Consider the following 17,557-nt stretch of genomic DNA (forward strand, 5'->3'; position numbering starts at 1 on the left):
GGGAGCATCTATCCCCAAAGATTACATACTAAGGTGCCATCGAATATTATAACCACTTATAACCTAAACCGTGAAAAAACATCAAAGGACGTACAAAAATCGATTTCGTATTTTTGATGTCAAGTGTTTTAGAATGTCATAAAATGTCAAGGTTTAGTGTCACTTGCACAAAAAATATTTAACGATTGCCTTTAGGAGATATTTTGAGTTGACTTGAGCCTTGGGTTTGTAATGTAACTTTGTCTTAGAAATAAATAATAAAAGTAAGTCCCAGAAAGACAAGTTTTACATAAATATTTTTTTCGAGATTACTGCCGATCAATATTCTGATTTCTGAGACAATTGGCATCAAAAAAACATTCGATTTTTAAAATTTCAAAGGGTTGTCAGTACTTACGGGTGACAACTTTTGAACTTCGATCGTTTTGTGCGACCCCTTAGTCAATTTTGGCAACGGTGACTTTTTCGAGGTGGAAAAACTTTTCAGGTGTGGCCAGTTTAAAAATTCATGATGACTAAAAACTCTACTGTATAAAAAGATTAGTACACTAAGAAGTCAATTTTTAGAATAAAGGGCGAACACGAAATTATTGCGACACCGAAAATGTCATGCCAATTTTCTTATATTGTTTAAAATCAAACTAAAATTTTAGAGTAGTTTTATGCATATATTTACTTCAAAAATCAAAAGAAAAGTTAATCGATGGAGCCTTGAGTGTAAAATTGAATGCATTTTCGCTTGATGCCCTCCATCAAAGTCTTTACAGTGTCATTCGGTACCAGTATCTCAGTTTTTTCGATTTTCTTAACATGTCCTTCTCGTCTTTGACTGTCTTCTTGCTCTTCCAAAGTTGCTTCATCATTGCCCAGTACTGCTCCACCGGGCGCAGCTCTGGACAGTTTGGCGGATTCATGTCCTTTCTAACAAAATGGACAGAATTGGCCTCATACCACTCCAGGACACTTTTAGAATAGTGGCATGATGCCAAATCTGGCCAAAATAGCGGAGCTTCGTCGTGCTACTGCAAGAACGGCAAAAGGCGCTTCTCGAGGCACTCAGATTTGTAGATCTCGCCATTTACTGTGCTCTTTGTCACGAAAGGCTCACTCCTCAGTCCGCAAGAGCAGATGGCCTGCCAAATGAGATATTTGGAGGCGAACTTCGACATTTTCTTCTTCTTAAATTTGTCGTCCACATAGAACTTGCTCTTGCCGGTGAAAAACTCCAACCCCGGAATTTGCTTAAAATCGGCTTTTATATACGTTTCGTCGTCCATCACACAGCAGCCATATTTTGTCAGCATCTTCTCGTAGAGATTCCGTGCCCGAGTTTTAGCCATCAATTGTTGCCGCTCATCGCGGTTTGGGAAGTTCTGTACCTTGTATGTATGTAGTCTTTTCTTTGCATTCTGGACGTAGCTCTGCGACATGCCGATCTTTTTAGCCAAATCACGGCTTGAGACGTTGGGATTTGCTTTAATCATCCGCTTCACCTTTCCCTCTGTCTTTTTGTTCTCCGGTCCCGGTTTTCTTCCAGCTCCTTTGCCGTGGTCCAACGTCAACCGCTCCTGGAACCGCTTCAACACTCTGGAGACGGTTGAATGGTGAATGTTCAACATTTTTCCCAACTGCCAAGTCAGGAAATCCCAGGTGTTTGGAAAGAATTTGTTCTCTCGACTCGCGTTGGTTCACCTCCATTTTCGTTGAATCGAAAAACACGACTTCGAGTTTGACAGCATGTAAACAATACACATCAATGAGAAAGTGTGCAAAATTTGGTTGATTTTTATCCAATGGTAAAAAAGTTATGCCATGTTGTCGTGTGTCGCAATAATTTCGTGTTCGCCCTTTACGTTGGTTGGCGGATTGTTGCCTGCATACCAAAAAATAATGAAATTTAAACGACATGTAAATCAATACGAATGTAAACATACAAAGATTGAACCAAATATTTGATTGAAAATTACGTTAAAATCAATTGGAGCATCAAACAGCATCGTGTAATATTACATGTCATTAATTTTTAAGCAGTATTCAAGTAAAAATACATTGAAGTGCATTGGTTTTTCGTTTAAAGTAACTGTAACTTTCAATCCACGTGTAAAATTATAATAAAATTCAAGAAAGCACGACAACGCGTGTGTATTTGTGGTGGAACTTAATTTTACATTTATATTCATGCTCCAAATATGTGCATGAAAATAAACTTAAAATTACAAAATATGTTTTTCTGTGTGGTACATATTATTAGATTTGAATTACCAGTCAAACTGCCGTCACGACATTTCGATTATGTCGCAGACATTACTCATCTTTGTGGTACACACGTACAAGTACTTTGAAGGAAATCGGTGGCACTCACACAGAAAAAATATTATGTAATTTTAAGTTTATTTTCATGCACATATTTGGAGCATGAATATAAATGTAAAAGTAAGTTCCCCACAAATACACACGATTTGACGTGCTTTCTTCAACGAATTTTATTATAATTTTACACGTGGATTGAAAATTACAGTTTCATTAAACGGATAACCAATGCACTTCAATGTATTTTTACTCGAATATTGCTGTAAAATGAATGAAATGTAATATTACACGAATGAAAGTGTAAAATTATAAGCTTTTTGATGCTCCAATTGCATTGATTTTAACGTTATTTTAAAGCATATTTTTTTATTCAAGCTTTGTATGCTTAAATTGATTTACATGTCGTTTAAATTTCATTATTTTTTGGTGTGAAATCGTGCATCAGATAACTGACCATACTTTCGCTTTACTATCCTCTGACTTATCTTTCAGTTTATTCTATTTCCCCTAAATTCTGGCTCTCCCTTCGTATTCTTTAAATTATCATTTTGCGCAGAGTTCCAGGTCCGTACATAAATATACTCTTCTGATGGTAGAAAGGATGTCAGACAAGTTTCGTCATCAAAGACTCCGACTTCCCGTTTAAAATCATACATAGCGAACTCCTTGACTACCATGTCTACATGCCGGCTGATAAAGTTGAAGGTGACGGTGTAGTTCCCGATTTGAGTTTATCGTGCATGGTGCTGAATGGTGTGTCCCTTTACAAACAGTTGGAGACATAACGAAGCCGCTCGGTATGAAACGAAATTTTGTCTGGTGATGCAAGAAACGATTGGAAATGAAGCATCTGGACGTCCAGAATCGAAATGGCCTTGTTCTAAAGGGTAAAGGGATTGGTTAAAGCTGTGATCACTAAAATACGTCACAATCCTGCCAGACCCATGAACCTAGTAAATAAGAACTACAATGTATCACGCAAAACGATCCTAATTAAGGTGAAAAGAGACCTTGGTTTGTTTCCATAAAAAGTCCAATAACATCAGCTTATTTCTGAGGCAACGAAAAAAATAGGCTGGAAAGATGCAAAATGCTAAAAAGTTGGTTCGCAGATCATCATAACGTCATCGTTATCTATTCGAATGAGAAATTATACGATGTAAGCCGCAAATTGAGCTATCAAAACGATAGGGTACTGGTTGATTTTGATTCCATTAGTCTCAGCGATAAATGTATTGGACAATAAAACCGGATTCAGTTATGATATGAGCTGCAGTAGCTTCAAATGGTAAAAAATCTCCTGTTTTTCCGATTCCGGATGGCATGAAAATCAACCAGTACGTCTACTTGGAGTTTTTTTGAAGGAGACGAATTACTGCGAGGTTACACAGCAGAATGTTTTGCCATGGAATGAAAAGAAGTTTTCATATGTTGAAATTTGCTTTACCCGCAGCACCTGCACAGGTGGTAAAAGTGGTACAAACATGGTGCCACCATAATTTTAAGCATGTTTGGATAAAGGAAATGGCCTCCTTCATATCTGAATGGCAACCCCCTCGACTATGCAATATAGAGTATTGTTGAGAGAGTCGCCAATGCTAAACCAATACGTAAAAAGAAAGCTCCAATGACTGCAATTGAAAAATCATGGAACAATATTCCAGAAGAAACCGTGCGAGACACCTGTTCCAGTGTCACTAGAAGATTAAGACAAAAGACTCCCATTTCGAATAAGTTTAAAGTAAATAATTCTGAACTATGCAAGAAATATTTTTCCAAAGTTTCCGATTTTTTTTAATAAAATAAATAAAATATTCAAAAATCTTTACAGGACGGTTTTATGGAGCCACCTTGTATAAAGATACCTTCAAAATTTGAAAGTAAATGATAAAAATTCTTCGCCGCTACCGGTTCGCTCAATTCGAGTAATATTTTTTTAAAAGACGATCAGTTCGAGATTGTTTCTGACCACGAGAGAGTATTATTTTTATTGTGGAGGGTTTGAGAACGCTTTAGGCTGCTTCAAAAGTCGATGCTTTGAAAAATTTCATAGTTGCCTTAATAACTATTGTGCACTCGTCCAGCTTTTGATAGATGAATTATTACATGCAATTTTCTAGTACGACAAAGATATCATAAAATCAAAAATTTGTGCTCTCCTTCGAAATGGAAGTATTGCCGTTTGGTACCAATCCATGCGTTTATGGGCCGAATTCTAGGAGCCAAAGGGTGGAATCACTTCTCCAGTGTCAGAGATAGTCAGTACGGACATAGGGCGACAGAAAATAAGCAAGAATAGGGATAATGAAATTACCCGTTTCCAGGACGTTTTCTTATTGCCATCGACAAAAGGAAGCATTTCTTGGTATCTTAAATGATACCATAGAAAATTCTGACCAGTCCTTCTCCGCCGCTCAATTTCCGCTCCAGTCCTTCTCCGCCGCTCCATATTTCCAATTTCTCTCCCCAAACAGTTTCGGTTCGTGTTTCGGTGAAAGGTGAAAATCATGTTTTCCCCTGGTAAGCATAGCCACTCGACCATATAGAGAAACGATTTTCGAATATCACAATATCCATATAATTGTTGGTTTTAATTGAATTTGTTCCACCAACTGTACTGTACATATTGCGTTCCGACATGACGATGGTCAAATTTTGCCACAAACATCAAACCTCTCGAGGATGTGGAGGAAACCGCGTCCCAAAGGGATTCCTCTCATCATGTTGCAATTGTTTTAAAATGTTTCAAAATGTTTCAGCTTAACGCTAATTGGTAGGTAAGGCGCAATTTCTTCACTTGTTGTTGCATTATTTTATTTTCTCCGGGACCTCACCGTTCGGACACTGCATTTACTCTGTTTCATGGGTTCGACGGACCACAGCAACTATTGCGTCGTCGTTCTTGGCCGAGACAGAGAGAGATAGAAAGTGGTTAATTTACTTTAATGTTTAGTTACATTCTGATCACCTGGACGCTCTGGTCGATGCCTCGGGGAAAAAGTGCTGGGGAAGATAACAGCGAGAGACAGAGAGCATAATTTGTTGGTAAAACTTGTCGAAACTATGCTGCTATTTGGGCTGGTGTGCTTATTGTCTGCTGTTGTCTGCGCTTGCTTGGTTCAGCCTGGCCGGGCATCAAGAACTGCTACACGGAATAACGGTACAGGAAGTCTTAATGATCCGGCAAGCAAAGTAAACGGTAGCTTTACGCTCTACTGGCACGGTTCCGGAATCGGTAATTATCACATATTGCGGCTAATGGTTGGCAGAACTAAAAGTGCATGGCCCCGCAAATCTTCCCGCTCCCGACGGAAAGGGGTGCACGGCGATCCGGGAAGGCTGCTATTGGAGTCTATTTTAAAACGATTGAGGAAGGATGTTTCGATCATGTTTTGGTTTTAGGCATCAATTTTTCAAAATTGAATAGACAAACAATAGATATGTATCTGCAACATATTCAACCTTTCAATTTTTGTTGAAAAATATAAGAAATTTTGACAAAATATGACAAAAACTGTTAAAAAAATTCTCATGAAAAGTAAAATATGTATGGAAATTAATAACTCACAACACCGACACTCAGTAGAATGAAAATTGATCTTTGTTTTGCTCAGTTTTCCTCCTTATAGAAACAATTACAGATTCTAGCGTATTCTACCAGAATCAAGGTGCAGCGAAACAGACACATTCCGCGAAAAATCAATTCAGCTCACCTGGCAAAGCGCTCCTTGTCTTGAACGTTGTCCTCTTCCATTCTGTTGTATTTGTTACCACTGGCACTCTCCTCATCAGATCTGAAAGTGAAGCGAGAAGGCAAAATATTGATTAGACAAAAGCGGTTTTCAGGATACACACATATATACACATTCTATCAGCGGGGTGGGAAGAAACGGATCCTGAACGGGGGAAGCGGGATCGATTATTCCACTTGCAGGGTGTTGGGGCGTGAGATCACTTCGGGGCTCGGACGTGTGCTGCAGACTAAGAACAACCGACCGGTCGGTTGCAGAAGCACCAGCAAGCAAGTGTTTTTGTGTGTGTCATCCTCGAACAGGATGGCGGCGGTTGCTGACCTACATTTCAGTTTGCAACCACCAAATGAGTTCAGTCAACACACCCGTTTCGATCAACCACCGGGTGGTGCAGACCGACCGATGGCGTATAAATAAACAATATAATAACAGTACGGGAACAGACACAAGCGAAGAAGTCCCCGTGTCCCTCACGCTCACGGTCACGCTCGTTCATTCAAGCAGCCGGTTCTTGTGTAAAAGTGCAGTGAAGCAAATCCGGTGGTGATTTTTAACCCACTCCACCGGCGACGACGGCAGCAGAGGCACCGGCAAAGGGCAGCTTAAACGCGCGCCGGTCGAGTACGTGGCAGACCTGAGCGGAAAGTCAAAACCGAGCCAATTGAGAGTCGGAACAGCTTAGACTGGCATTGCCGGAGGACGACGAGGAGGAGGCGGCCGCGGCAGGGAGAAATTTGCCAGTTGAGGAAAACGGACATTTTGAAGAGTCTGAAGGGATGCCTGAGAATGGAATCGATGGGGGAGACGGCGTTGGATGGAAAAAGATGCGGGAAAACAGCAGCCTCGTAGCGTCACACTAGACTAGTCACGCTTGCTAGTCACCCAGGAGAAACTCTTCCGCCCTCGTCATCAGCATCTCGATCACAACCGGGCAATAACAACGGTTAGCACGCATCGTGGTCTGCATGGAAGTCATGAACACAAACACGCCGTCGTTCTGGATGTCACTTGTTTGGCGGAACGGTACAATACCGGTCAAGGTCGAGGGTGGATGAGTAGTAAACGATGTTCTTTTGTCCGAATTTTGAGATTGGAACGTGACGTTCAAAAAATGATTTTTTTTCATATACCTGACAGCACCATTGGGGATTGGTTTTCATCTTTCATCGTTTACAATAAGATATCACAACTATATGCTGGGTTCAGGTTGGGTAGCAATTTTTTACTCGATGTCGACGTTTTTTTTCTCGTTCAGGACATCATTATGAAGGTAGGTAATGAAATAAAAAATAAATATCAAGAAGTTTAGCCCAACAACGATCTGTTGCTTGGATTTTTATGTAAACTGCTTTTGTCTCTTTTTATTACACTATGCTGTGACATTTGAGGGGAGATTCTCATTCAAAATATTCAAAAATTTGATTTTTGTTTCTTCGCATTTATTGAAAGGTATAAGTGTCTACTATACTGTGTTAAATGTTTTTTTTTAATTTGTGCAACAAAAAAGTTTCTGCAGGCCATTGTTCGAAGCGACGTTCTAGCCGCCATGGGACGCTCTCGGCGCGAGACGTGCGCCACAGGTAAAAACCTTTTCATGGCATTATGTACGTTCCTAGAATGCTTCACGTTGCACTGTACATCGGGGTTACCATATTCACAGATTTTTCTGTAATGTCCTAGATTTTTTCACAATTTTTGATCAGGATCATTGATAATGTCACAGATTTTTTCACAATTTTTGATCATAGATTTCTTTTTAGACCATTACTCCATTAAATTTAGTTAACTTTAGAGCCTTATCATTAGCTTTGTGTTTCTGATCGATCCTGAGGCAGGCACTACGCAGTTTTGGAATTCTTTGCTCACCTAACCTTAGACAGAACCTCACCACGGGAGCCATTTTGTATTTTTCAATTAGAAAAAAAATTGAAATTGAAGACGAGAATATAAGCTTTTCGAAACCTAAAACTTTTTCCTTCAGTGGTTTTTCATTGGCCCACAAAAAATTCCAAATATTGCTTACTTTATGGTCATTTCAAAGAGAACCTCCCCCTTAATCAGAATTTTTTTATTTTTTGCAGGAAACGGGAAAAAAATTCCGCATTTTCAAATTAACTTTTTTATTGCGAAAATGCATTATTCTGTTAGTAGTTCATTGACTCATGTTGTCTAGAAAAAATAAGAATTTCGTGAGGGGGGGGGGATAATGAAGGTACCTGGTGTCCAAAATTGGGTAATCCATCTTTCGTTTTAGAGTTATGATTTCATTGGTAAAGTTGTTGCATAGCATCAAGTGCTTTATTTGATCATTTCATATTAGTTCGGAATTCAGTCGCTAGGGCGCTGTCGCCGTTATCAACTTTTTTAATGGAACGAGATATAACGATGGTATCTACGACAAAGTTGTACGTTACGTCACTATAAGTATATCTTCTAAAGATACTAACTTTGTAAACCCTACAATTTTTGGAATATGGAGCATTTTTGGAAAACATCTATAAGTTAAATTTTTACCCAAAAGATACTCTAACTGAAAACATAGAGCACCTATAAAGTATGCGTCTTCAGAAGATATATTTAAAAAAATAGGACCTATAACTTTCTCGAATACACCATAGCTTTATTGAAAAAGTTGATAACAGCGCCGACCTAGCGACTGAATCTCGAACTAGTATGATGCAACCAAATAAAGCGCTAGGTACCATACAGCAACTTTTCAGAAGACACCATTACTCCGGAACGAAAGATAATAATTGACACCACGGTTTTGGTTTTCTCCCATAGAAAGGCTATGCAATCACTCTGAAAATCGACTTTTTAAACGAGACCCGGGGGGCTAAGTCTCATATACCATTCGACTTAGTTCGTCAAGTTCGGCAAATGTCTGTGTGTGTATGTCTGCATGTATGTATGTGTCCAACAAATCCACCTCGGTTACTCGGAGATGGCCGAACCAATTTTATCAAACTTAGTGTCAAATGAAAGGTACAACGTTCCTATAAGCTGCTATTGAATTTCATTCAACTCAGACTTCCGGTTCCGGAATTACGGGTTGAAGATGGCGGTCACGCATGAAATTCCCATATAAATCGGAATCAACATGTTATCTAAAAGATGCAAGACTCCATAAAATGTGTTCTAAATTGCATGGATTTATAGCATCAGCACGTTGATGCCCACTCAAATCCAACTTGGACCACTCTGGGCATCTTCGGCGGAACCGGAAGCTTAGGTAAAGTGGTAGAGTTCCTGTATTGAATTCACATCTGCTTCTCAGAAATGTCTTATTCGACGTTCACAAATCTAGTCTCAAATGAAATGACTGCTATTACATTCCATTGGAATCGGAGTTTTGGTTCCTGTGTTACGGGTTGAAGTATGCGATCACATGCGAATTTACCATATAAACCGGTATAATCATAATATCTAAATGATGCAAAACTAATTGAAATGAGTTCTAAATTGCTTGAAATTGTTAGTCCAGATCACTAATTGCAAATCAATGTCTCTTTAACCACATTGATCCTAACGGCTTCAGGAGATTCGAGGAAAGTTAGTTCCGAAATTAGATTCACACCTGTTTTTCATATATTGCTGACTAGATTCTTATAATCATAGACTTAAATGAAGGGTATACACCTCACATTGATTGCTGCCGAATTTCATTTGATCAAAGTATTGGTTCCGAAGTTACGAGTAATAGATTCCACTAACAAGAAAATTCCCCATATAAACCTTTTTGTCTTTCTGTTATAGATAGGTTATACAATTACTCTCAAAATCGACTTTTTAACAGAGACCGGAAGGGCCGAAACTTTTATACCATTCGATTCACTTTGTCGAGTTCAGCAAATGTGTGTGAGCGTATGTGACCAACAATCGCACATCGGTTACTAGGAGATGACCGAACCGATTTTCTCAAATGTAGTCTGAAATGAAAGGCATAAGTTGCTATTGGATTTAATTCTGTTACTCCCCCACGTATCGCACAACCATTCACTCGAAGCCACCCCCGCCACCCATCAAACCCCCTCAGATCCCTCAACATAACACTCCCCATTAGACTACCACCCTATCCCACCTCCGATAACTTTCCCATTTCCATCGCCTTCATTCACATGGTATACCAAAATAAGCTGGGCTGTGGGTTGTAGTTTTTTCAGTCCCCTCACACAACATGCGAAAATAAGCTAGCAGGAAGACACCATTGAACTAATGCTGATTAAGCTAATTAAGTATGATATATTCTTTGTCTGAAGTCGACAAATAGCTCAACAAGTTCGTGGATATCGAGCCAATGTATACAAGTGTTCTAAGAATGTAAAAGACATTTCCATAATTATATTGAACATAACCTGCCATGGAATCATTGATTGTAGAAATGAGAAAGACACAATTGCACCACTAGGTGGATAAAAAAAGGATTCATTCATTTTCCGACCGGCATGTACCGTTTTTCTCTTGATCTCATATTTCTCCGGCAACTTTCAATGTAGAGACATGACACTTCCACTGGAATTTTCGAAAAAAAATATGCTAAACAATATACGTTCGTGCGAGAAATATATATTTGATAGAATATGGCCATAAATAGCAAGAATGTGAGCGGAACTCACCTTCAGAAAGGATTGTTTTGAGCCGAAACGTCAACATACAACTCAATCCAACTAAAATCAGTATTATATCGATTTCACCGAAATATATGAGCTGCAACATAACATTTACAGACTTTTTCTTAAAACTTCTGAAAACGAACGAGAAAACTGGAACTTCCATTAGACATAAGGTGGGGTTACCCCCTTTTCGATGCCAGTTAGTACACGGTCAACTTCAACTGCTAATAGCAGAAAATCTGTAAATTGTTTTCAAATTTTTCAAAAAAAATGTGGGTTATCCTCTTTGGACGCCAGCCATTCATTTATTAACAATAAGGTACCTAAAATTGTTTAACAACTGTTTAAAAAAATTGATTACTCAAAAATGTGAAAATGCGGAAATGATTTGGGAAGCCATTTGTGTATTTGGCACATTGAGCATACAATTGATTTCTATCGGAAATCTTAACGACACCAACATGCTGTCAGTTAGACGAACTACCGAAATTAACATCAAATAGGCGTCAGTTATACACTAAATCCAAACAGTCCACACAACATGTGTGAATGCCTAAAGCAACTGGCTGCTACCGAGTGATGTCCCGGTTAGCCAAGCACTGATGCTCTTGGTCACTGACGAGTATAGGGAAACGAACTGTTTATAGCACGATGGACAAACGCCTGCAAGTATGCAACCTGTATTTTTTCCATAGGAAAAAATGGATTCATCAATTTGCACATAAGGGCATAAGACCTAACTTTGAAAAGTTAAATTTTAATGTTTCGTGTTCCACTCGTCAGTAACTGACACTAAATTCCCTTAACTGACATCAATATGGTGTTATGAAGGGGTTTACCGCATTAGGCATAAATACGTTAGGCATACGGACGTTTGGCATAAGTACGTTTGGCATAATGGACGTTAGGCATAAAGACGTTAGACATAATGAACATTGGGCATAATATATGTTAGACATAATGGACGTTAGGCATAAGTGATCATGTAACACTTAGAGGGACTTATTTTTCGGTGGTGATGGCCTCGGGTGGTACGAGCCTGTATGTTTCGTTTTTTTTGACGATGTAGAATTACACTCAACCAATAAATCACTTTGATTAAAGGATTATTCACATAAATGAATAAATTTCACCTTTCGAAAGACATCACGTGGTTCTTGTAAACCACATCTGACATCCTATAGAACCTATCTGATTAGGTAGGTAAATCAATTGCCTTGTACGCAGCGCACCTGGGTTCGAGTCCCGACCCCACACATAGTGTTAAAAAAAATTCATAAGAGATTTTTATAACCCGAAGAGGCGAATGACTTTAAGGTTAAAACCTCTACAATCGAAAAAAAAAAAACAATCTGATTGAGCTTGAGCTTGTGCGAACACCCCTGGCTGCTACTTCAATATCGATCTGGACTAGCTGAAGTTGCACAGGGAATCAGTAGATAATTATGCTTGGGGGTAGCGAAACATCTTTCAATGTGGAACTCCTAGTAATCCTAAACTGTTTTATTGATCAATACCGGCGCCGGTTAGGCCCGAACGTAGATTGCGGAAGGAAAGAGAAGGAATGGTTAGTCCGATACTTGCCTTTGCTAGAGGCCGTATATACTACTGCGCACTCCACAAATATCACGGGAGGAGGATATTTGTTAGTAAGCATAGAAGTTGGATTCTATTTCTTCTTGACCGGCGCCAGAGAGGTGACTCCATTATCTGGGGACGAGATATCGATCCATCAACTCATGAACCGGGGACCAACGGCTTTACTTCCCTCCCGAAGGACGTGACCACAGATTTTTTCACCTCAGAAAAATCTCAACGACTTCGGCTGGAATTGAACCCAGGACAACTGGAATGAGTGGCGGTCACGCTTACCACTCAACCACCGGCGCCTGCTGCTCACTCCACAAGTATCACGGGAGGAGGATATTCGTTAGTAAGTATAGAAGTTGGATTCTACTTCTGCATTACCGATGCCAGAGAGGTGACTCCACTCTATCTGAACTGGATATGGATCCATCAACTAATGAACCGGTGACCAACGGCTTTACTTCCCTTCCGAAGGAAGACTTCACCACATATTCTTTCATCACAGAAAAATCTAAACGACCTTGGCTGGGACTGAACCCAGACCAACAGGAATGAGCGGCGTTCACACTTACCACTCAACCATCGGCGCCGTCTAATATCCTGTAGAACCTATCTGATTTACACATAACCCGTAAGTGATGCGACGATGAATCGTGAAACGCAGTTCAAGTGAATTTGAAAGCAGTGAAATATATTCCAATCTGGTAAATTTATCAACGTAAGTTTTGCTTTTTGTTCAATTCTACGATGGTGGAAATTGATGTTTTTTTGGATTTCGGAGATTCTTACTTGTGTGGATTTGATAGAGTACAAAACATCAGGGGCAGCTTCAATATTGTAAATCTTAAGGTAAAAAGTACCATATAAGATAATTTGTTTCTAAACCACCTTGAACGATAAATTTAGCATCTTAATAAATTGATAAAATCAGAATAATCCGTGTTATATTTAGAATGGAAAATATTCGAAAATGCTTAAATTGAGACGGCTATGATAAACCTAAAATCTATGATATCATGTGATTGTTACGTTTAGGTTCACATATCGTCGCTGTTGTGCTATCTTATGACAAGCGCCATTTAGCACATTTCTAGAAAAACGATTTTTAAAGGTTGAGATTGAATATCTTGAAACTTATAAATGGTACAAACAATCCAGAGAATACAATTGATGCTTCTATCTATTCTGTATTAATCTCTCCAATATTACGGAGATCGGTTGACTATGTTGTGAGTTTATACAATAAATGTAAACAAAAGTCGCACTCACACTTGTCGTAGGTGTGTATTGATGACAAAATTTGTATGGCGTGTCATAACCGTGCATGGAAAATTTTCCATAGAAAAAAATCACCAATTATTAACTTTTATTCATATATTTGGCTTCATTTGGTCTATAAACAATCGGTGAGATGTATTTTGAAGGAAATGAGTCAGGGAATCTAGAAAAAATAGTTATTTTTGGTTACAGTGTTCCCAAACATGCTATATTTCCAGTTGAAAACTTAAACTGAATTTTTCTCACAATTCGAGAATTTTTCGTTTGAAAATGATTATGCCATTGTGTTTCTCAGATAATTTTACACATAAAAACATCTTATGCATCAAGATAACTTGGGCCAATCCCCAGACACAGTCATCAGAAACAAAAAATTAAAAATTTTCTCAGCTCATTTCTCACTATATCTCAGTAACTAAGCTGAATATCAAAATTCTGAAAACGCCACTTTGCAGAGATTTTTTTGACAAGTGATGTGGCATATCTTACTCAGTTTACCCCAAAATGGCGTTTGTCATAATATAGCACAACAGCGACGAAATTTGTCACATTCTGCTCCATATAATTTTTACGTGAATTTAGGTTAGTAAGTATGTTAAAACATGTAATTTGTACCTGGAGAGTCACTCTCCATATTTTACGATGCCATCCGGTATTATTTACGTGAGTGAGGTGGATGAAATCTATGAAATAGCATGCTATATTTTTTCAAGGTGCTCAGCGAGCTGATCAAACTCGATCAAAATTTTGTTTTGCTGTATATACTTGAAGAACTGTTTGCTCAAATAAAGCAAGCAAACCGGATTCTTAGCATGCGAAAATTCGGCTAATTTCACGACACATAACCGATAAAATATAGATGACTAAAATAGACTTAACACTCTTGATTAAAATATATCTTATTTGTATTAAGATACGAATAACGCACATTACCTTAGATTAGTTCTTACACACATGGATGGTGCAATTGTCCAAAAAGAAAATATATGCCTTGAAGAACAGCTCATGAAAGAAAGAATGATGCATTTTATTGCTCATTCAATGAATACACGAATATTGTTGCTTCCATATTGATTATCTCCAATACTATTCAGTTAAATGATTATAGTTATAGTTAAATAGATAAGGTATCGTCACAAACAAAACATTTGTAGCTTAAGGCTGATACTGTCCGCAACACTCCAAGCTTCCATAGGTTCCAAAACTTATTTTTTTCGTTATTTTGCTTTATTTTTCAATATTTGGATACAATTGTATTGGAAATACATCTAATTGGCTTGAAAGTGCTTGAACCAAAACTGTTCACTTAAATGAAGAAAGCATCCAGCTCATCCACGTAAGAAGTAAAAATAATCATTCTATTTTATTTTTCATTTTGCAGTCTCTTGTTGAAGTTATACGAAGGCATGTCATAGCAAAGCGAAGATTTTTTCTAGATCGAAGAAACGAGCGTAAGGTTAAAATCTAAACAATAAAGAAAGCTTTGCGAAAACTTTAACGTTTTTGTGAATTAGGAATAATTCGTCGATTATGCCTAACGTACATAAATACGTTAGGCATAATTAACGTTAGGCATAATGGACGATTGGCCTAACGTATGTATGTCAAACGTATTTATGCCTAACGTCGCGCACCCGTAGGAAGCTATTTTGATCCAAGAGCAATTCTTAAAAGAGCGTAGAAGTTATTAAATACAGTGCTTTCGAAAAAAAAGTCGATTACCATGTTTTATACAGCAAAACTATTTGAGAACGAGTTACATGGAATAAATACTTCTGCATGATAAAAATATGCACTGAATAATATGCTGTGTCATATTTTACAAAAATAAAAATATAGGTATGTTAAAAATTTAAATTGTAAAAAAACAGTCTTTAATTTTTTTTATTTTGTAAACAAAAACCCAAAGAGAAAAGAAACATTTAGAGTGTGAATGTATGATGGAGAATTTATCAGTAAAATTGTTTTCTGAAGATAACTTTATACATGTTTATAAATTGGCATCTCAAATCAAAATGCATTTAAAAAAAATATTCCAAAATGCAATAGTTGACGAAATAGTTGGAATTTCGCTACAACAAAATAAAATAATTTTAAAAGTTATTCGCGTTTCGCCATCATAAACTATCAACAATCAAATAATTATCTTAAAAAACTCAAGAAAAACTTTTTTAGTAAATTTGGATCAAAGAGAAGTTTTCAATTGAAAAGCTTTCCTTAAAACAACTTTCAACATATTTTTATAATTCATGCGCATACTGCTAAACTTGAATATTGATTCCATATTGCATCATTTTACAACCATGATTGAGGTCAAAATATCGATTCATACACAATATTGTTTTTCGTCAGTGAAATCTCTTTCGGAAAACAATCATTCTATTAAAACTAAATTTGGCTAAACGTCACATTAGGCGAAATGATCTTCGGCGAAACGATATTCAGCGAAATAACCCAGATCCGTAAAATAAATGATAACGATGCCATTTTAAATATTTCCCTAATATTTTGTATATTTCACAAAGTCATTCGAACGGGGAACGGCAACCCACCGGGTAAGCTAGATTGATTCCAATGTGGTATTGATCGGTAGATTAGAACGAGTCAAAGGTGGTGCCGAATGCCAACGGGAATGGATCTTCAACGCTTTTTGCAATCGTGCACACAAACAGCAAAGTTGGCGCGAGTAATTCAGTCGGTTGCTTGTGCCACCTCTAATTATCGCTTACCACACACAAGTCACCCTGCCGCCGTTTGCCCGGGGGCAATGATGTGTATCTTTTTCGCACTGTTTAATTCAATAGAAAAAAAATACACTTAGTTGGAATCAGTTACGCAATGGCCTCCCCTCGTTTTTTTGTTCATTTTACGATGCCGGTGCGGTTTTTTTTATATGTTCGCAATATTTGAAATTTAAAGGAAAAGCAAACACTTGCTAGTGAGCCTTCCAGTTCTCCGCCCTTTTGCTGCTTCTGATTCTGCTCAATTAACCAATTAATCATTAGAAAGTTTGTTTTGCGCGGTAGCTAAGGTCTACCGGTCGACCGGCTGGCAACCCGCCTCTAGCGTTCTCTGGCTGCCGTGGTCGGTGTGTAAATTGCGCGGTGATAGAACTGACCAGGCCAGCGTGTGTTATTATTCAATTTGGTTTGACCAACGTGGCGGCTAATTTGGGTTCGACGTTGGCAATTGTTGGCCAATCCTAGTTGCTTTTGGGTGGTGTAAATACTATTGCAGGTGTGCAGTAACTTCAGAAGTTGATGCAAACCTTTTCCGGTTCATTATTCACAACCCGTCGCATTTAAGTACAACACAGGATAGTGTTGTGAATCACGAAATTCAGAACTGAAAAAAGTTTCCATCAACCTTTGATCGTATCACACATAGACAACATCATTTTTTCCACCCAGAAGCTCTTAGGATTGGCCATTCGGTCAACAATTGACGTCTATCCAGATAGCCGCCACATTGGCGAAAACAAATGGAATAATAGAACCGGATATGAACACGGAAATTGCAATATGGATTGGATATCTAGCATTTCTCTTTCAGGTTAGACTTTTCCTGCTAGTGAAAGAAACCACAAGGCAGACACTTATGTGTTTAAAGAATTATGAGTAAACCGATTTCAGAAAGCATTTCAATTTTGCTGTAGTACGTTATAGCCAAATAAAGCAAATGTCATTGAAGAACACGGAAAAAAGCAAAGGTCCTAGATTGCTTCCTTCTGAAGCTAGGCAAATTCATAAACAGGAAACATAATGATTTAAACCATTCAATAAAACAAAAATGATACGTTCAATCGATCGATCTTTCACGGCAGCAGGGTATGATCGGCACAAGTTATAGTTGGTAATTTAGCCCCGTCGTACGCTAACGCTCACAGCTGTGAACTCTGGGTTGATGTTTCTGTCCTCGAAGCATAAGTTCTCTTCTGCTTGAACTCTCACCAAGCGGTCTCGATTACTGACTGATGAATTGATGCAATTATTTGAAATTGGTTCCCCTCGAGTCTGC

At 38.2% G+C, this 17,557-nt stretch overlaps 1 protein-coding gene across 9 annotated transcripts in view; it reads right to left on the reverse strand.

Annotated features, from left to right (window-relative positions):
- LOC131685098 (aryl hydrocarbon receptor nuclear translocator homolog) overlaps positions 1-17,557 on the reverse strand; it is a 567,322-nt gene that overhangs the window by 256,695 nt on the left and 293,070 nt on the right. For all 9 annotated transcript variants that reach the window (XM_058968545.1, XM_058968544.1, XM_058968539.1 and 6 more), the window contains exon 3: positions 6,024-6,104. In XM_058968545.1, coding sequence (XP_058824528.1) covers positions 6,024-6,104 — 81 coding nt within the window. The remainder of the gene's footprint in view (positions 1-6,023; positions 6,105-17,557) is intronic.

Source organism: Topomyia yanbarensis, chromosome 2 (assembly GCF_030247195.1).
Source record: "Topomyia yanbarensis strain Yona2022 chromosome 2, ASM3024719v1, whole genome shotgun sequence".
NCBI lineage: Eukaryota > Metazoa > Arthropoda > Insecta > Diptera > Culicidae > Topomyia > Topomyia yanbarensis.